At 35.6% G+C, this 22,131-nt stretch overlaps 1 protein-coding gene across 3 annotated transcripts; it reads right to left on the bottom strand.

Annotated features, from left to right (window-relative positions):
* Positions 1–15,402: 15,402 nt before the first annotated feature.
* LOC145054325 (uncharacterized) lies at positions 15,403–21,867 on the bottom strand. Of its 3 annotated transcripts, none has more exons than XM_079002831.1 (16): positions 21,771–21,867; positions 21,578–21,660; positions 19,356–19,477; positions 18,670–18,729; positions 18,409–18,528; positions 18,104–18,223; positions 17,869–18,010; positions 17,529–17,699; positions 17,299–17,454; positions 17,088–17,194; positions 16,792–16,885; positions 16,500–16,641; positions 16,232–16,388; positions 16,043–16,159; positions 15,811–15,937; positions 15,403–15,738 (listed from the first exon to the last, which is right to left on the bottom strand). In XM_079002831.1, exons 1-16 carry the CDS (start codon positions 21,823–21,825, stop codon positions 15,484–15,486), a joined length of 2,028 nt encoding a protein of 675 aa, XP_078858957.1. In that variant the 5' UTR covers positions 21,826–21,867; the 3' UTR covers positions 15,403–15,483. The 3 variants fall into 3 exon arrangements, with proteins under 3 accessions (XP_078858957.1, XP_078859591.1, XP_078860232.1); XM_079003465.1 differs by having other exon boundaries at positions 16,043–16,132; XM_079004106.1 differs by lacking the exon at positions 21,771–21,867 and having other exon boundaries at positions 21,574–21,660.
* Between the last annotated feature and the right edge of the window lie 264 nt (positions 21,868–22,131).

Here is a 22,131-nt window from a genome sequence, read left to right as displayed (position 1 = left end):
TTTAGACAATCCACACACCAATTCACGACAGTCTTCATTCATATCTACTTCCAATCATATGAACGACTGTGGCATGTTCGAATAATTCGATTATTCCTAATAAATTCAATTATTCTGGAAGTCAAAACATGCAAATGTGAAACACAAGAATAATACTAATCTCATATGGCCTCAACCCTTTGAGCATAAATAAAACACCTTTTATTTATCACCATATTGATTACTCATTATTTGTCGTTTCGGTTAATCAACTTCTTACTTGAATTACAACACTTGTCCCATGCTCCTAGCATGCACACAATGTTTACTTATGGTTCTTACTATATGAAATAGATCAAATTGAACACATTTCCAATCTTTCTCATTTCACAACTCTAAATCCTTTTTCCATAAGTTAAAGAATATCAAATTCTTGCTACTTATAGAATATGCTAGATTCTAACATTCTATGCAACTTATCCTTTCGTAATGTCACTGCACCAAAGTCACAAAGACTATTGCCAATGATATTACAAAGTCCTCTATCGGGGATTGTTACAAGACAATTCCATAGACGTGATGTCTCTCACTCAAAGTACATTCTTTGAACATCCTTTTGCATAGAAGTTTATAATCTAGTCATAGATTTCTCAATATTCAATTCCTAATATGGACACACTTCCATATGTTCCATATGACAACTCATTCTTAATAGAATCTTATCTATTCGTAATCATGTCGATATGGTCCATCCAATATGGAAACATTTCCATATTTTCCAATACTATACTTCCAACTACTCACAAGCGACCAATCCTCGTCGAACTTTGGATTCCTTTGATAGTTGTTTAATTATTTTAGTCAAAACCGATTCTAGTCCCTTTTCCCTCTAAATGCGCTCGACATTTGGAAAATTTTAGAATGGTCAAACATTAAAGCATTTGCAATTGATCCTATATCTGAAGCGTATGGGACACGACGCATAATGTTTTATTTGCTATGTTCTTAAAATTCGAATTGTGAAGAGGGATGCCGTAATCATAATCGAAATTTTAAGAACACACTTTGTACCTCTGACTAAATTTTATTAACATTTCTCAACCTAAACCTTTAAGTTTTAAAATGAAGCATAATACTCTCTCCCTTAATTATAGCAAAACAACGCTTCAACTATTGCGACTTTACAAAGTATGACTCTTGTTTTCTATAATTAATATTGCTAACCTTGCAATACTTTCCTTAATAATCATACAATCATAACATTTATGCTCCCACTATCATGATGATTATTATAAAACATAACACTTATGCTCCCACTAGCTTCGACATGTATTCATAAACATCTTAACTTTCAGAAAAACAATGCTTATTGAATTTCTTAAGTTCATGTTCCTAATACTTAGTGCTTTGATAATCTTTTATCAAGGTTTTTTGAACTTATACACCTTTGCCTTCGATAGTTCATATGTGTGTCTAAACAATTAAGACTAATTGCCAAACCTCATAATTCAAATTATGGAAAGGGATACCGTAACCATAATTGAATTCGAGAATGCAATTTTACAATCACTATCTTCTTAAAATCTCTCTCAGTGAAAGCATTTCCTCACAATCATTTTTCATGAAGGAGGAAATCTTATGACACTTAGATTTGAGCGGTGTATGTGTTCCTATCCATGTGAATTTGTTAAAACTAAAGTTTACGACAAATTCAAACTCATATGGACCGAACTTTCTTAATTTTGATTTCTTGCCTTATGGTAGCACAGCTGCCCACCACGTCTTCCAAGTAGTTAAGCAGCTCACCTTTTCCTATCAATGTACCTTTCATTGATTAAGGTGCTTTGCCTTTTATGCGTTCAAAATGAGAACTCATAGAACTCACATGCATAATTAACTCGATTGGATTGGCATAGAAACCAAATATGTCAACACGATAGGTTGTAAACCTCAACTCGTGTGCTAGTGATGATTGATAAGGTTTATTTGATTTGTTCTTGAAACCTTTCAAGACCATTAAGACTCCCACTGACTCTTTAACATATAAGATTCTCTTGTCAAAACATTTCTTGACAAACAAATATTCAAGAGTTAGTGTAGCTTTTATCAAAACTCTTCATAAATTGGTCCTAGTTGGTCTTTGTCTTATCTAAGACATCACAACTTACCACATTTAATGAATGTTATAAACCTTCTTGATTCACTCAATGTCACAGTCTTAACTTTAAGACTTGTTATTGGAACGAAGTATGATTGACTTCTTGATTTAACCATTTCTTCAATTCTTAATTCCTCTTCTTAGACATATAATTGTACTAAGACTCATTTAGAGGATCATTTGAGATATGGTTCTTAATCATTAAGACCTATCATAAAGCATAAAAGGTACTCTCCCATCTTCTTAGAATGGAGAAACTTTTATCTTTCTGCCTACTTGATTCTTCTTATTCATTTGCTATTGACTTAAACCTTTTTAATCAATTCCGAATTACACTTAATCTTATAAGTATAATCATATTTACTAAACCTTTAGTAAATCATGACGAATATCTCGTTACTCTTATGGTGGACTTTGATCAACACACAACTTTGTGTACTCGATCTCCTAGTCCTTCACTTGACACTTTGTCAATGAATTAGTCTAATTTCCAAATATGAAATTTCTCATTCATCGTGCAACCAAGTTGAATGATTCCAAGTTTCCGTCCAATTGAAACTTGGGCGATGAGAAACTCTCCCTATTTGGTAAATTCTCGACTTTTCCATAAACACCATAAATAAGAATCATATCCATTTGTTGTAGAAATATGCAAACACCAATTTTCATAACAATTTCATTGCAAGGAAATAAACAAATAAATAAATAAGTCAAACGAAAATTTATTTTATTTATAAAAGCAGCGGAAAACATTTGTCCTTACAATGCAAAATCCATTGAAAACTATGTATTTCAAAAGAAAATTTCCTAACAACTCTATCATAACTATCTAAGATCAAAATCTAATCTTCAAGTCCATGCGATCAAGATCCATTCCTTGTGATTAGATTCATCTTGTTCTTTCACCAAGCTTCCTTTCTTTTCACCGATCCTGTAAAACATTCAAATGCAATCTTATTACATTATGTATTAAGAATTAATGAATAGGAAATTAATGGAGTTAGATAGTGGATTTTACCTGAAGCGCAGCCATACTCTTTGACTCTCCCATCTTCTGGACTCTTCAGGCTCTTTGGGCAGACTTGTATCCAACGCCCTTTCTTTTGACAGTAAACGCAGGTCGGTTCTCCTAGAACGTCCTCGGAAGCATGGTAGGTTGACTTTTCCAACAAATACGTTCCATTGCTTCGCCAAATCATTTCTGATTCAGCAGCAATGAGCATGTAAGTTAGGTCAATGAGGTTGTCGTCATGATTCATCATATAATACTTTCTTTTGAACTCATTATATGATTCAGGAAGTGACTGCAAAACCCAATTCACAGCCAACTCATCTGGGAATGACACACCCAACATTATCAACCTATCAATGTGTGATTTCATTCCTAGAACGTGGGCACACACGGGTTTACCATCTTCATGTTTCATTTCCAATAGGGCTTTAGTGATATTGAACCTTTCAATTCTTCTATCTTGTGGGTTGGGGAGAACAATAGGAGGAGGAGGAGGAAGTGAAGCATGATTTCTTGTTCCTCGATTGAATCGTGGAATACCATCTTCATGTGGAATGCTTGTTCCACGGGATTTGGGAAGACCATAATTGTCGAACTTTGACATCTACAAAACGGGAGAAAAACAAATTCAAGTTAGTTGATTGATTGATTCCTTAGTAAATCACCCAAATGAAATACTAAGGCTAGGACCCAACACAATATTCCTCGGGAGAGGTATGCCGTAACCCTAATTGCAGAATATTTGAAGGTAAGTGAATGACGATTCACTAATTTCCACCATGAAAAACGAAAAAGAAATTTAAGTTTTAAATCTATGAAAACTCCTAGATCCTATGAGATTCATTGAACATTTCAAAGGCATGTTTAAATCTCGATATGCCCTTCTTGTTTGTGACTAGGATGCCGAGGATCACAAAGCGGGTGTGAATAACCATGCAAACTTACATGGTGCCCTCACATGTTACAATCACCTATCTGATGTGCCGGTAAACCACACACGCTCCACCGAACTATGACAAACATTGAGTCACCCTTTGCTACCTTTGCTTAGAACCATTTTGTGTGCCGGTAAACCACACACGCTCCACTAACGTCTTCGCAAGGGCACAAAGTGTAATTTCATGGAATTGCATCAATTCACTTTTGCCTAAGTAACTAAGATTGGGAATTTTATGAAAACATTTAGTTACTTTTATATTTCATTATACTTATAATGGAAGGTTTTGTCCTATCCTACCCGTTCGGCTAACGACCCTCCACTAGTCAAGAGTGCGGTGGGTAAGAGTGGATACCCATTCAATCGCCATTTTATAGGCAATTTCCTTAAACACCCCTTATAGACCAGCTTCCTGAATGAGGCCTACTAACGGTAAAACTGACTTTTACTCATACATATATATAATGTTAGACTTTTGATGTTATATATAGTATAGGGTGTATTTTATACTTTCAAAATACTAGGTGGTCTAATTTAACAATTATACCCTTAATTCAATTAAATTGTAAACCTAAACTTTTATGGATTTATTAAACTTCTTTAATTATACACCTTAATTAATTAACAAAACAATAAGGGTGTGATTTGAACTTTTTCAAAACAATACTAGAGTTTTAGACTTTAACATTCCTAATTAAACTTTTAATCAACTTTTAAATTCCAAAACTTGAGGGCAAGTTTTGAAACATTTCAACACATTAGGGTTTCAACTATTTAAATTTCAAAACTACAAAACTATTGGGTTCAAATTTAAACTATAAAACCTAAAAGGCAAAATATGAAACTTTTCATGACAACAAGGATCAAATAACAAATAATCTAAACTAACATTTAATTACATAATTATCCATATTTGATTTGTTTAATGATTTCTTGCAAAACAATTTATCAATTTACTCAAAATAATTAATCAATTATCTTATAAGGAAACATTTATCTTATTAATTGATAAATATCTTCAATTAGATCAAAAATATAGTCAAATATATCATATAATCGGATTAATATTGATCTAACATGATAAGGTAACTATCCCAATGCAAAAACAGCAAGAAATCCCGAGATAAGCTCTATCTGACGAGTTGACTCGTCGAGTCAAGCCTGGACTCGTCGAGTCACCTTGGACTCGGCGAGTTCAGCTATGGAATCGGCGAGTCCAGCCTCCAAAACACCAAAAAACGAATTTTTTTAGATATACAATGCATCAATACAATTGAAACCAATCATGGCTCTGATACCACTGATGGGTTTTGGTCATAAGACATCCTATGTGCTCATGCAAACCCTAATGCTTGGATCTAGGTTTCTTTATTGTACATGCTTTGAATCCAAGACTATAAACTCTAATTCTAGCATATGGAAATCAATATTAACATATAATTAGGTTTAAGACATTACTTTGATTGTTATGTAGTAATAACAATCCCAATTTCTCCTTGAGTTGACTTTGGAAGGCTTAGAGTCACAAGTGTCACTCCTCTAATGGCTTACAAACACCATAAGCAAGTGGAGAAGGTATCAAGAGAGAGGAGAGAGGTAGGAATTCGTCCTTAGATGCTCTAGGGATCAACTGCACGAATTCTAAGGCCTTGGGGGTCTTTATATAGGGTTGGGATTAGGGTTTCAGTCCTTATCCTTATCTAGTTACTTGCCCATCAAGCAACCATAAGATAAGTCTTAGAAAAACCCTTATCTCTTGGCCTTGGACGATTTTAAGGATATCCTTATCCTTGAATTCGTCCATCCTTTAACAAGGATAACCATTGCCCTATTTTGCAACTATCACATAATTACAATTCAGCCCTTCTAGTTTAATTAATTACACTTGCTCACAAAATTAATTCTTAATTAACTATTGACCAATATTAATTAAACAAATATGATTTCTCCTTTAATATATTATTCTTATAACATATTAATTAATCATAATAACCTCTCTCTTTATTCATTTCTCCAATCAAGTTGCTTTGGTGAAGGCAACCCAAAAGGACCATGCACCATCGGGTCAAGTACATACCAAAATAGTTATGGACTTAGACACTAATCCAACAGAGCTTTTGGGTGCTACAGGAATAGAATTCTCCCCCTGAAAGTGTGAGTTCGGTTGATTTGAAGAAAATGGATTCTCCCCCTCAACTGAAGTACCGTGCTGAGGAGGTTCGTTTGGAACTTGTTCTCCTTCACCCATTTGTTTGGCTGCATCTTCAACAATTTGCTTCAGTTGATCGATTTTGTTGTCTGCTGCCTTGGCTTCCGAGAGAGTAGCTTTCTCAGGTTCATCGAATAAGTCCACAAACTAATCGAACAAATTAGCAATCGTGGCCGTGACTTGACCTGTTTGAGAGAAAATCTCTCCAATTGCTCCTTCAGTAGTCTTTAGCTTCTTGATGTAGCTATCATCGAAAGTTACATAATATGTTTCTTCAATCTTTTTAGAACGCTTATTTAAAACCCGACATGCTTTTGAAGTAAGAGAATATCCCAGAAAAATTCCTTCATCAGCTTTAATGTCAAACTTGTTACGATGTTCTTTAGAGTTGAAGGTGAAACATCGCGAACCGAACACATGGAAGAATTTTACGCTCGGCTTCCTGTTATTGATGATCTCATAAGGAGTAAGAGATAAACGCTTGTTGAGATAAGACCTGTTCTGCGTAAAACATGCTGCAGCAATAGCATCAACCCAGAAATATAAAGGAAGAGAAGCGAAACTTAGCATAGTTCGGGCCGCCTCGCACAAGGATCGGTTTCGCCTTTCGACAATTCCGTTATGTTGAGGCGTGTAGGGGGCTGAGAAGTTGTGACTGGTTCATTTTTCTGCCAAAAATTCTTCAAATTCTCTGTTCTTGAACTCCAGTCCATTGTCGCTCCTAATGTTGCGAACGACTTTTCTCAGTTGCACTTCAACCTGCTTGATAAACATCTCTAGCTTAGGTGTAGCCTCAGATTTGTGCTTCAGAAAGAACACCCATGTAAAACGTGAGAAATCATCAACAATAACAAGAATATACTTGCTACCGCCAATGCTTTCGATTGATGATGGACCACACAAGTCGATGTGAAACAACTCAAGTGGTTCAACAACTTTTGTGTTTATAATTGAAGGGTGACTTTGACGACTTTGTTTCCCCATTTCGCATGCAGCGCACAAGTGTTCTTGATCAAACTTGAGCAAGGGAAGACCCCGAACATGACCTCCGGTGACAAGCTTGTTGATGTCTTTGAAGTTGAGATGTGAGAGCCTTCGGTGCCACAACCAGCTTTCGTCAGAATGAGCTTTGGACAAAAGACATATAGCTGGATTTCCTTTGATTGGTTTGAGATTTAGAGGAAACATTTCGCCTTTTCGATATGATTTAAGGATGACCTTTTTAGATTTCTTTTATATGATTTCTGAACCTTCGTTGTCGAATGAAACTTTGAGACCGGTACCGCCCACCAGTTGAGATACACTAATGAAATTATGCTGCAACCCTTCAACGTACGCCACCTTTCTTATTGTGAAGTCTCCATTGGTTATCATCCCATAACCTTTTATCGTTCCATAGGAGTTGTTACCAAACTTGACATTACCACCATTTTGAAGAGATCGAAACTCCCTCCGCTCTTCCTTCCTTCCTGTCATGTGACGTGAGCAGCCACTGTCAATGTACCATTCTTCGTCAAACTGCTCGTCACTAATCACCTGCAAAAATTAAGCAGATTTAGGAACCCAAAGTTTCTTGGGTCCACGTGAGCTTTTCACAGGAACATGAATAGTAAGAGAAACATCAACAAGATATGTTCTTTTTATTAATGTAGTTTCATCTTTCCTCTTAATTGTGAACACTTTGATTTTATTAGGGTTAGTTGTAGTCGTTTTGGTTTCAGATTCTGGTGTTTGGGCATTAGTTTGCTTTTGGTCTTCCTTGACAGAGGAAATCTTCGGTTTTCCTTTTAAGTTTGTTGATGATTTTGAATTTTGTGCAGGAACAAAATTGGGTTTAGAAAAGGATTGAGAATGAGAAGAATTTGAAAGAGAGAATTTAGACTGGGAGTTTTTCCTGACATGAGGTTCTAAATGACCCTTTTGTTTATGGTCATTAGAGGGACCGAACCTGGATCTTCGGTAGCTGTTGCTTTCGGGACCGAACCTGTCCTTTCGGTTGCTGTTGCTTTCGGGACCAAACCTGTCCTTTCGGTTGCTGTTGCTTTCAGGACCGAACCTATCCTTTCGGTTCTGTTCCTAACGTGGCCCGAAAGTCTTTTTCCCTGATTTTGAATCTTTATTAGGATAAGAGAAGTGAGCATTTTGAGAACGCCAAAACTGCTTTCGCTCTGAGAGATTCTTTTTGTATCTCAGGTTTCTCTGCTGCTTTTGATTTTTCACCTGTTTCGGTTGTCTATGGATGTTAGCTTTTTGTTTTAGCTTCTTGACAGCCGGTTCACTCTTCATAGATAAGGTTTCGCTTGTGGAGGTGACTTCTTCTACAGGTATTTCTTTTGCGCCACTTGTACTTGGCACGTTAAAGTTGTCAGGCTTATTCAGCGGCTCTGGTACATATCTTCCTTTAGTTTTCCAGGACGTTCGCTCTGACAGACCAACTGTTTCATCTGCATTATCTATAGGAGCTGACCAGAAAAACTCATCACAGCCATCTGCGTTATCTTCGTTCACTATGGCAGTGAGTTCGGCTGTTTGATGTTTGGTTACTCCTGTGACCTTAAATACTTGATTCGGTGTGGTTCTCACCTTTTGGTACACAACAACCTTTTCTTCAAGGGTCGGGGACTTATTTTTGGACAAACGAGCGAATTCCACAGAATTTTCAGAAATCAGATTTTTGTGGTTTTCGGGTTCGCTCTTGACAAACTCAGAACAATCGACTTCATCCTCTACAGAAATTTCACTCATATCATCGTCCTCATTAAGTTCAGATGCGTTTTTAACATCAATTTTATTTTCTGAACTTAAATTGGCACTCAATGAGTCGAATTTTTGTATGGTTTCAGTCCTGAGTTTCAGCTTATCGTTTTCATCCAAAAGATTTTTAAGCATGTCCTTATGGTCTTTGGACTTTATAAAAGATTCTATTTTGTCCAGACCATACATATAAGTAGGATTCACATCATCGGAAGATACAACACTTTCACAGTTGTATGCTTCGGCATCGATTTCATCCTCCTTAAACTCAAGGAAGGGTAGAATCATGCGATGTATCTTCTGCCCTATTTCACAATTTAGATGCAGTTGAGTAATGTTAGTATAAAGTCTTTTAGCAATCAAACAAAAAACATTCCTTTGTTTTAACAATTTCAAATTGTCTATTTGCAAATAAATGTTTTCATCCTTAGACTTAATTAACTCCGACTCCTTCTGCTCAATCCACATCCTTCGCTCCTCACTCTTGGATGACACCCTGCTTATTTGGTCAGTTAGTTTAGAATTTGTGACCCGTGTTTGAGTTAAACAACTATCCAGATTTGAGATTCTTGAATTTAAGTTATTTAATTCCTTTTCATATGATTTCTGTGGAATTTTGAACGAAATGAAAAGAGACTGTACCTTCTTGATCAGTTCATCAAGTTCGCTGATCTGCACACTGAGAGGTTTTGCTGTGAAGCACAAGTCCTCTCGCTCCTTGGTGTCTTCATTTTCACCATCAGTATTATATCCTGTTATGTGAGATACGTCAGTCACCATCAGACACTTTCCACTGCTTTCACCACCTCTTGCGACATAAGCCTTTCCATGAGAAGGCTTTCTCACCTCATCATCTTCTGAGTCGGTCGACCACACCTGTACGCCACCGAACTCGTCATCCTCTGCTGAACCCTGTACAATAAGAGCATTCATAGAAGGATTAGTAGCAGCTTTCTTCCTTTTAATCTCCTCCAGCTTTTTCATAAGGATTGCCTCTTCATCTTTCTCCTCATCTTTTTCGGTCATTTTCTTCAAAACACAATCTTTGGCATAATGATTCTTTCCTCCATAGTAATAACAGCTTACACCAGAATCCGCTTCAACCTTCACCTCTTTCTTTGGTTCTTCAGCCTTCGGCTCCTCCCTTACTTGTTCTATAATTGTAGCTTCCCTGCCAATTTCGGTTCTTATTGGTAGGAAACTTCTTCTTGATGAACCTTTTAGGATTGGACACCATCATAGCATAATCTGCTGAAGTTAGATCGTAGTCCTCCAGGTTTAGATCTTCGTCTTCTACTGCATTCTTACTTTTAGACAGGAGGGCCAAGGACCCCAAGTTTGAGACCACACTCTTCTCTTTCATCATTATCTTTTCTTGGGATTTCAGAATTCCCACCAGTTTCGCCAGCGAATATGACTTGAGCTGCTCGTGTGCTTTAACTGTAGACACAACAGCTCTCCATTCGGATCTTAATCCATTCAGAAAAGTGACCTTCTGTTCAATAAGCTTCCTTTCGATATCATGTTTGATCATCTTGCTAAGAATATGATTGAAGCGATCAAACGTCTGTGTAACAGACTCATCGGGATTTTGCTTGAACTCTCCAAACTCAGACAAAAGCAAGGTCTGAATTGAGTGCTCCAAATCTTCATCTGTGGAATACAGCTCTCGCAGCCGATCCCAGATTTCTTTAGCAGTATTGCAGGAACTCACCAACCTAAACGTGTCAGATTGAAGAGCAAATCGAATCAGTCTCAAAGCTTTGATGTTGCACTGAAACTTCTCCTTTTCGTCCTGAGCGACGTCTTTCACATCTTTTAACAAATCATTATACTCCTTCTGAGTTTTAATAATTTTGGATGTTCCTGAATGAGCAAATGGTCCAGACACAATGGCTTCCCATATTAGATACCCATTATCTTCAGATCCGATGACGTAGTCTTCAAAATGATGCGCCCAAACCTCGTAATCTTGAGTGTAAAGAATTGGAATCTTTGTTGTAGATCCAATATTGTTTGAGATGTTGATAGGATTAGATTGAGAATCGTCCATGCTTGATCGTTTCACCTGTTGCAAGATCAGACTTGTAATATGTAATATTAGGGCAAAACGAATAAATAATGAGATACGTCAATTATGGAGTGACGACTCAATAAATATCAGTTAATGCGAAATAAACCCTAATCACTTCTTTCACAGAAGAGATGTGTATGAATTACACAGCCTCCTGCTCTGATACCAATTGATGAGTTTATAAAACTCTTTGATCGATTAGATCTTATAACAGGTAAATCAAGAAAGCGAAAAACAGTAAGATAAAGCACAAGAATGAATCTGAATGTGTCGAATGATTCAATTGATTCAATCCTCAGCAGAGCTCGATGAAGAACTTCCGTTGTAGAGGATATTAGGGTTACAAAAGATAAGATCAATGAACGCTATTAAATTCTATATCAAAATCTTGCTTTCTAAGATGCATGCAAGCATCTATAAATGTAAAACCCTACAAAATAACTCACGGATGGACAGGCCCATACCGGAGACTAAACTGGACTAACTATCGAGCCCAAGACGCAACACCTTCTGGACCTAACAGTTAGTTATATGATCAGGTTCTGAATATATATATATGATATGGCGTAGCAACTTGCTCTACAAGTGGATATTGTGGAGTGAGGTTTCAGTACTGTGGTGCTTGTTGGTGTTGGGAAGGACTTTGATTAGGCCCTTTTGGGCAGTGGAGGAGATATAAATCTCCAGGGTGGAGCGTTGGGACAACTGAGATGACGACAACAGTGTCGATAAGTTACCGGGAGCATTCCAGTCATGAGCTGAGGGTCGGAGAGGGCAACCTATGTCGAGGACCATGTAAGGGTATTCTAGTCATAGGTTGTGGGCATAGAGATTGTGTTGGTTATGCCTTTTGTAGGAGTGCGTTCGGTTTAGATCTTTCTCCTGATCATCTAGGGCGACACATTATATGTGGGTAGGGTTGAGGCAGTCTTGCTCTATGCAGTAGGCTAAGATACCCAATGCGGACCGACTGAAAGTCGTAGGCATGAAGGATCGAGATGAGCGGTAGGGTTGAGGTGGTCCTGCTCTATGCAGTAGGCCAAGATACCTAGTGCGGGCCGACTGAAAGTCGTAGGCACGAAGGCTCGAGATGAGCGGTAGGGTTGAGGCAGTAGGCCAACAAACCCTGAGAGTTTCAACTTGATGGTTGAATTGATTCGACATGTTGGTATCTCAATCTAGGGCATTCCATCCTGAGGATGACCGGACCCTATGATCAATTGGACATAGCATATTAGTATTCCCACCCGAAGGGTGGTATGGGATAGATATGAGTGTCGTACTGGTGGGCCGGTATTGGTAGGTATGTTGTTGGGGTAATCGCTTGCAGGACTGTACTCTATTGAAGTGGTGGATGGCAAGGAACGACATGGTAAATTATCGTCGGTATTAAGTGGACATTTTTTTCCTCTGATGGTCTATTAGATGGCATGTTGTGCTTGATCGGGCTGAGGCGGTCCTGCTCTATGCAGTAGGCCAAAATGCCTGGTGCGGGCCAACAGTGAGTCGTAGGGGCAGGGATTCAACATATTATGACCCAGGGTTCTATTTCAGGTAGGAACTTCCGGTTCCCAGGGTTGAATAGTCCGTTAGTAGTAATGGAAAGAGAGCTAGCGATGGATATTATGAATGGTCAGCCTGGGAGTCAGACCAAATCCAAGTTTCCAGATTGCGGGTTCAGAGGGTGAAGTATTGTGTGCCGCATGGGATTGTGGAATCATCTTCTCTGAAATGAAAAGATCCCCATTGGGTTTAGTCTCCTACAAAAGTCTTCGGATGTCATGGTTGAGGAGGTGCCCTCAGGATGTCGGGTTACCAGGGATGGTAAAGAATGATTTCGAGGACGAAATCAAATTTAAGTGGGGGAGAGTTGTAACATCCTAGGTTTTGTCATTTGTATTCCATGGGGATCGAAAGGTAAATCCATGAAGAGCCTAAGGGCTAAATTGTAATTTTGGGACCAAGAGGAGTACACAGTGTGTACATAAGGGTACGCTGAACGTACACTTGTGTATGTTGGGCGTAATCATAGCAGAAGGAAACCCTAATATCTCGGGTTGGGGACTATATAATCATCCTTATGGCTCATTTTCTCTCCTCCTTCTCAGCCTTCATCTTCCAGAAACATCCCCAAACCCTAGTTCTTGTGTGTGAGAGTGAGTTGGTGGGTATTTTGAGCTCTTGAAGAGGAAGTCATTGCAAAAAATAGTTGAAGAAGGAGATTGGCTTGTATATTTGAGGTTGTGTTGTGCCCTAGAAGCTCCAAGAGGTAAAAAGCTTCAAACTTTATGCTCATAAGTAATAGATCTATCCTTTCTAGCATTATGGAACCATTTCTTGTCCCAAAACCCCAATATGGTGCATGATGCATTTTGGACGAGATAAGTTGTCATTTCTGGACCTTGGGGAGGTCTTAAGTGATAAAAATGAGGTCCCAATGGCTTAAACATGTCCCATACATGTAGTAGAAGGGTCTTAATGGATTAAGACATTGGATTAAGAGCTTTCTGGACGTCCAAAGCGATAAAGTTCGAGACTTTATGAGTCCTAGGCACATTTGGTCACTGGATCTGGAGTTTGGGCTTAAGTGCTTAAGCCATTAAGCATTTATTAAGGTTTTGGTGAAACCCTGCGTACGCCCAGCGTACGGTTCTGTACGCCCAACGTACTAAGTCAATGGCCCGTTTTCCAGTTAACGCGAGACTCGCATATGTCCCGCGTAGCCTTGGGGTACGCCCATCGTACGTCTTCTGTGGACTTTTGGTGATTTGGGCTAGTAAGGTTTGGGCTTTGCCGGACTTTCTAAGTAGATATGTTTTGGAGCAGTTTTGGTGGTGGTGGATCATGGGGCTAAGCCTGATAAGGAAGTTGGGCCCAATTTAGTAAGTTGGGCCAATATTGGGCCTTGCATAAAGACTATCAAGGTTATGGACTTGGAATTGGGCCTTGGCCCAATAAAAGAGAATGGACATGATGGATTGAGTGGACCCCTTTTTCCAAGTTTGTTATGTTGTGTAATGACTTGGTATTTATTATGTGATAGTTCGGGATTCCAGTGAGATAGCGGTTCGGGAGCTCATGTCTTCAGTTCAGATCGGCGTTGCGAGGTGATTTATCCTCACTATATCAACAGGGTCTAAGGCACCAAGGGCGGCTCTTTCTCGGATTGTATCCTGGTTTTGTATGATATGTTTTTTGATCTGTTAGATCTGCATCCTGGTAGTAAGGATGGTATTATGTTAGTGACCTGGTTTAGGTCGGTATCCTGGTATATAGGATGATGATATGTTAGTGACCAATTAGGTCGATATCATGGTTAGGATGTTGCTATGCTATATGATATGCTAGATCGATTTGTTTGTCTATGGACTATTATGTGATTATCTATTATATGTGCACATGGTCGTTGATTGGGGATGGGTTGAGGCGGGTCCTGCTTTGTGTTGTAGGCCAACATACCCAAGGCGGACCGAATAGACTGCAGACCCCGGAGGGCACATAGTCAGGCCGAAGGCCCGACGAGCAGTCCGGATAGGCTGAAGGCCCCGAGAGGTCGGTCTAGATGTACCGAGGCTCGGAGAGTGGGCCAGATAGACTGAAGGCCTGGTGCGGGCAGTCCAGTCATACTGCAGACTCAAGGAGTGGACCAGGTGGACTGAAGGCCCGGTGCACGTGGACCAGTCACACTGTAGACTCGTGATGTATGGTTGTTCTGTATTTGTTGATATGATATGATTATGGTTGTATGACGTTGGTATTTTGGGGGTAACTCACTAAGCTTTCGGACTTACAGTTTCAGTTTATTGTTTCAGGTTCAACGGATGACTGCGGGAAGGAGAATGCGTGACCGTACACTTCCTCAATTGATGATTATGATTTCTGGGAACTCTGATGTTTTAAACTATTTTGAAAACAAATTGTAATAACTGAATGGTTTTATATAATTTTGAAGGTTTTTAAATTGGCTCGAATTTTATGGGTGTTACAGATATGATCAAACTCATGTTTTCCTTTTTTTTTTTTCGCGGTAGTCAATTGTTCATTCTTTTCAGTAATTCCATTCATATGCAGAAGTTAGAAGTAGTTGGTTACTTTTATTTCGTTATTGATTATTTAATTTTGTATGCATTACTTTGGATAATACGTAGAAAATTGTTTCAAAAACCATGTCCGGTCCTTTTAGTCTTCATGGAAGCTAATGACCAACTCCAAGATGTTGTAGCGTTTACAAAGCCAAAACAGTAAAAAATATAATGCATTATTTGTGATTGCATATATATATATATATATATATATATATATATATATATATATATATGTGTGTGTGTGTGTGTGTTTAAAATGACATTTTGTATAGTTATCAATTTTTTTTAACTATGGAAGTTGGAAGCGCTTCAAAACGGATGTAGTCGTACATTACTCCTTGAAAACGACTTTGATTGTTTGCTTGCGTTAAGTAGATTAAATTTTCTCTACAAGTGTAAAAATAGTTGCATGGTATTTTAATGTTGAATAACCAATATACACCATGTATTCCATGCCTTGCAATTGCATTGTCTCCACCAATTTTCCCGGTTGAAAACACAGGATCTTTGTTCAAATCATTAATACGTACCTAAAAATCACAATTAATTCAAACATGATCAATTTTTCTATATTGAACATATTTACGTATAAACATATATACCTGCAAATTAGATTGATGTGCGGAAGCAAGTGCCAATCTAAGTATATATGCTTCACTTTCATTGACATTATCAAGGTTAAACTTGATCGTCCATGTTGTCTTCTCATAAGTGTCATTGTTTGTTTTCCTATAAAAATACATTAAAGAATTGTAAAACTTATATATATGAAAATTAAGTATTACAAAAAAGAAAACATAACAAATTAAAGTGGACGAATAAAATATGAAGGACCTGAGAACATGAGCAAAGAAGAAATCATTGGTATAATTGCTCTCTCCAACCGTGTATACTAAATCTTCATCGGGATACAAATCTGAATATCTGTCCCATAATCCATATTGTCTAAACCTGTTTAATCAATAATGATCTTATATAATGTCTTAATGTCTTGGTGTTTTACGATTAGTAAGAACTACTAACCTGTTAGGATCATGAGTAAGAAAATTGTTGGCATATATCGGGTCAGGATCAGGGATGTAAAACTCAGCTGCTGAGCGATCTGGAAATCCTATCTCCCATAAAGTTGGACCATCTCTTGGGGGCTCGTATACAAGATCACCCATGTGAATATTAACACCTGTTAATTAATGTTAATTTATTCTTTTTGTTAGTTATAACCTCTTTTTTAAAAAGAAAAATAAAATTTGCAAAGTTATATAACTTGTTGATTAATAAGTATGTACTAGACCTGAAGTAATATTGATGATGGTTGAATTTGTATAATCACCAATAAATCCGGGGACCCAAGCGTATAGATTATATTCACCAATGATTATGTTTGGTATTTCAAAATAGCCATCCTCATTTGCTTCAGTCCAAAATTGATATTTCTAGTTATGATTAGAGCAAATTAAGTAATTAATTAATTAGTATGAATAGTAACTGCAAATGAAAAGAAATATTTTAGATGGATCGATCACATAATAAATACTACTTGACAAAATTGTGTAAAAGATTTTTTTTGAATAATAGTACTTCACCTTGCATTCTCTTTGCCATGATCCCGCTTCCCCTGGTGGTGCTAACCCGATGTAAGCACCCTTTGCTGATATGCAATCATCGCCATAAATAAGCCTACATATAAATCATGCGTTTTTAGAATTTCATATAGTGAAATCTAACATACTATTAACTTTTTTTGAAAAAATAAAATAAAATTGTGGTTAAGTCATTATTCCTAATTTTATGCGTACAAGTGTTTAAATAATGCAAAGGATTCCAGTTCCAGATAATATATACACGATGGTAGCTAGGATTTGGGATTTTAATTACGCACCTATCTTGGACAAGTAATCTACCACTAACGACACCCCTTTGATTAGCATATTGGAAGTCAGCAGAAGCGGGAAAGTCATATGGCCAGAGCTCCACTTCAATAGACATCTGAAACATAGATAACAACAATGAAGTTCGATGGATAATTATATGAAAATATGGGGAGCTTTCTTTCTAACTTTAAATAAAAAAGCAAACCAAATTAAATTAACCTGGTTTTTGGCATCATCCCAAAGCGTAAGAGGGTCTTCTTCATCGGAAACAGTGTTGAGATATATAAAAATGGGGCCAAAGACTTTCTTCCACGACTCCCCTTGAGAAAATTTGATCACCATATCGCTTCCACCATAATGAGTACTTGCAAATACCTGAATGAAGTACTCTCATTATTTATCTCACATGTTTTACGAGTATGATTTTTTTGTAGGACTAATTAACTTACTGCAAGAGTCGTGGGTCCAACATGAGAATTCAACTCAGGTTTAATAGGACCACCAACTCTAAACTCATTACTTGGTGTAATTTGCCAAAATCCCACACTAGGATCCTTACAAATCCATCCATGGACTCGAAGATCTTTTAATTCACAAGCATATTGATACTTATCGTCTACCTGTAACATATATTTATATCATATAACCTGACACACACACACACATACACACACACACACACATATATATATATATATATATATATATATATATATATATATGATTTCATACAAATTATGCAACTAACGTTTAATTTAATCATAACTAATTAATTAATTACGATGTAACCTGTCCTTTGAAGTTAGGCTCCACAGGATCAACAAGGAGAACTGCCTCTGGATAGGCTAATTCTTCACCTCTTCCAGGCAACCGATCATCTGGCAAAGGCATATTCCTTTTCCGGTCGTCAGACATGGCCATATAATGAAACCTAATTAATTAAATATTTTATTATCTTTGCAATTAACTTAATATGCATCATATTGTTTCTAAGAATAAAATGAAAATGAAATTATGTACGTACTTGTCTTTCCTCAACTTAAAAGCAATTCTGGTATTATCAAGATTGAAACTTGGCCATTCTTCTAAATGTTGGTAAATTGCGTAGGTATAAAAGCCTGATGATCCACGAAGCAAAATATACCTGCAAATATATATACCATATTCATGGTAGCTAGTCAACTAATTATTAGTAAATTAACACCAATTAAGCAAGATGATGATCAATTCTAGCTCATTTACTTACTCACCATGGACCAGGACAAAAATGTGAATATTATTGACCAATTAATTATAGTATTAATTAACTAATGTAGCAATCTTGAGAACCTTTTGTCGATTTTGAGAGGGACTAACTTTCCCTCATCAGAAGAATCCCATGTTCTCGAAAATGAGAGTTCCACCTGATCTTCAGTTTCTATTACAACTTCACAACTTGTTCCTGCAATCCTGCAGTTCATTATGTAATATTAAAATCATATATCATCGATTTCGTTAATTAAAACAATTTGAGAGTAATTTCTTAATTAACTTAAACCTAAAAGGGCAATTAGAGACAAGATCTATTTCGATCGATCGAGATGAAATTACCTTTCCAAAGTACCTTTGGTTCCAGCACTTCCCGGAGGACTCCATACAACATCCCAATAACTAAAACCAAAACAAAATCGACAATATTCATATATCTATCAGTTTTGTAGTTTTATGAAACTGATAAAAGATAAAAACTTCACTTCAGTTGATATAAATGAATTTATTGTGTAAATTTTTCTATACGAATAATATTGAAATGAAACTTTTTAATTATACCCTTGATTTGAATCATATATCCATTCCATTTCACATAATTAAAAAGGATATCCACAATGCATCGAACTCCATAGGACTTCAATGGATTGTCACATCAATATTTTATATTTCATACAACTCTATCTATTTTTTTCGTACAATGCATTAAACTCTATAAAATTCAATGAAACATATTTAAATTTTTATTTGAGAGTTATAAAACTTTCCTTTTTTTCATTGATGGGTTCAATGAGCATTAAACTCACAATCCATTGAATGTCAATATTGTTTCTTAAAATGGTAGAGTTTAATTAATTGAATGACAACTAAGCTTGTCATCTCATTTAACTCTCTAACAAGATTTACAAGTATACCTCAACTATATTTTCTTTTACAATAATACCTCACAATTAATTAATTACCATGGACTTAATAAACTATAACTTTCATTTCTTGAAACAAATGAATAACTAAAATCACATTTTTACCCTCGATTAGGTTCATCATTCATTATTTCAAGTAAATTGTCGATTCCTTTGTACTGTATGCCCGTAAGATGTCCTTCCGGATTTGAAAGAGTGATTTGGACAATACCGTTATTCACCACCACCTGCAATAATATTTACAAGGAAATTATGTAAATTAAAACAACTTTCAACTTTTAAAAACTAAAAATTAAAGGGTTAATGTTATAAAATGATAACCAATAGTAAGAACATTTATCTTTATGTTACTTATCTTTTAATTGTATTAAATATGTTATTATTATTATTATTATTTTTGTTTTATTGTACCATTGGGGTAGATTTCAACCTCAAAAAACTGTAACATTTAATATAACATAATATGTTTATTAAAGTAACATTCAATATGTCCATATGACATAATATGTTTGTTTAGGTCTTTCCGGTGGTGACAATGAGAACATTATGACATTTGATATCAAAATTACCCGATTAAAATTCACACGTTGAAAAAAAAATAGTGACCTATTGAATAAAGGTAAAGAATAAGTGACCAAAAATATAAATCGTGTTTTATTAATTGTTATTTTAAAACATTCATTAATAAAGGTTTTTGTTTTTCTTTTAAATGCCTATTATACTTGGTCTATCGAATGTATCCTAATAATTTACTGAACATATAAAAATATAGAGTGAATATTTGTTGGAGTATAACTTTTGTATGCATTTAATTAAAAATTGAGAATACTAAACACAGAAAATGCAATCTCGTGACCCTTTTAATCTTTTGTCATTTTCAAGGCAGATATATGAAGCACATAAAGCAACATCAATCAATCATTGTTACCAACTTACCAATTATTCATGATTTTAGAGTAAACTACAAGCTGGTCTTGTGCTATATTGTTATTACAAAATATAGCTAAGAGTAAATTATAGAAATGGTACCTGTGACTCGCAGGTACGAGATCGTCTAAGTTTAAAAAATTCGACACAGACAATCATCAATCATTATGGTTTCAATTTTTTTTTTTTCATAAGCGGTGTTTTGTTGTAATTTCGTTAGGTAGCTACTTGGTTTAGACCAATTATTCACTTTCTAAACCATATAGACCAATTATGTAAACCAACAACAAAATGAAATAACTCCCTAACAAACGACCCCATCATTCACCTCGCACCCCGATAAGCCCTCTTTCTGCCTCCATCACTACCATAACTCCATAAGCCACAACCCCCCTCATGGCCGATAACTCAAACACCACCAACTCCCATCGCCTGCATATCAGCATATGTAACTCCTCTCTCTCTCTCTCTCTCTCTCTCTATATATATATATATATATATATATATATATATATAATATCAGAACTTTATAAATGCTAATTTTGACTGGTCTACATATGTAAATAAGTTGGTTTTTATTTATATTTGATTCTAGTGGACAAAGAAATATATTGAAAATTCAGATAACTTGATTTTGATTATATATTTTGTAGAAAAAAATTATATCTATAATCGTTCTATATTCATAAAATAAAATATTTTTATCCACAATTTTACATTAATGACATCTACCTAAAAAGTAGGTTGATTTCGGATATATATATATATATATATATATATATATATATATATATATATATATATATATATATATATATATATATATATATATATAATTAAATGGTTCATTAAGTAACATAAAAACATATGTATTGTAGAAAGGATATATATTTATTATTTGATATAATAAAATAAATGGTTAACTACTGTGATGCTCTTAGTTCTTAAATAGATTTATTTATTGTACAACTCGAACCAAACTGAATAGAAATTAATAGGAGAGTTAGTCTCATTCGTTTCATTTTTATTTCAAAAGTTGGAACCTTATGGGTATGAAACCAGTTTCGTTCAATGGACTGCACTGAATAAATGTTTTGCAAGACTAGTAGATAAGTAATTACTAGTCATGAAGACATTCTGTCGCTATAAGGATCATTTTGTGTCGGAAGATTCTAATCCACTTCAGTTTTTGGTTTCTTATAACCACTAAATCAATTGTGATGGATTACGATGGTCGATAGAATCAGTGGAAATTAGTGGCAAACTTTCATTAGTTCTGGTAGGTTTGGGCTAATTATAGAAAAAATATATATATATATATATATATATATATATATATATATATATATATATATATATATATATATATATATATATATATTACAAGAACCGATACCTACATGATTCTCTTGGAACGATAGGTTCACCATTTCTGTTGTGCTTGCCATTGACGATCTTCGAGCTCTTGTTACGCATAACGTATCTGTACAATGCCAATATCCATACATTCAGATTTTCAGAAAACATCGGATGAAGAAAAACAATAGATAAAGTAGTAACTTATCATCCAATTTCAATCAGAATATAATTAACCTGCTGAAAAAATAGCGAAGCTTAACGCGTAGAGAAAGAGAAAACAAGGATACATTAATTAGACTCTTCTTGTTGAATGAGTTCAACCCAAGAAACCTCCATACCATATATATATATATATATATATATATATATATATATATATATATATATATATATATATATAAAAGTTCAAATATTTCTAATATCTATTATTAATTAAATATTCAATATTTAATATGCATTAATTATTTTCTTAAAACAATTAAAATGATTGCTCAATAATCAATTTTACATTCACATAATAGATAGTTAGAACACAATAACCTAACACCATATATATATATATATATATATATATATATATATATATATATATATA

This window comes from Lactuca serriola, chromosome 1 (genome assembly GCF_051521515.1).
Source record: "Lactuca serriola cultivar US96UC23 chromosome 1, Lser_US96UC23_V15, whole genome shotgun sequence".
Lineage (NCBI taxonomy): Eukaryota > Viridiplantae > Streptophyta > Magnoliopsida > Asterales > Asteraceae > Lactuca > Lactuca serriola.
This window is presented reverse-complemented; position numbering and strand designations above follow the sequence as displayed.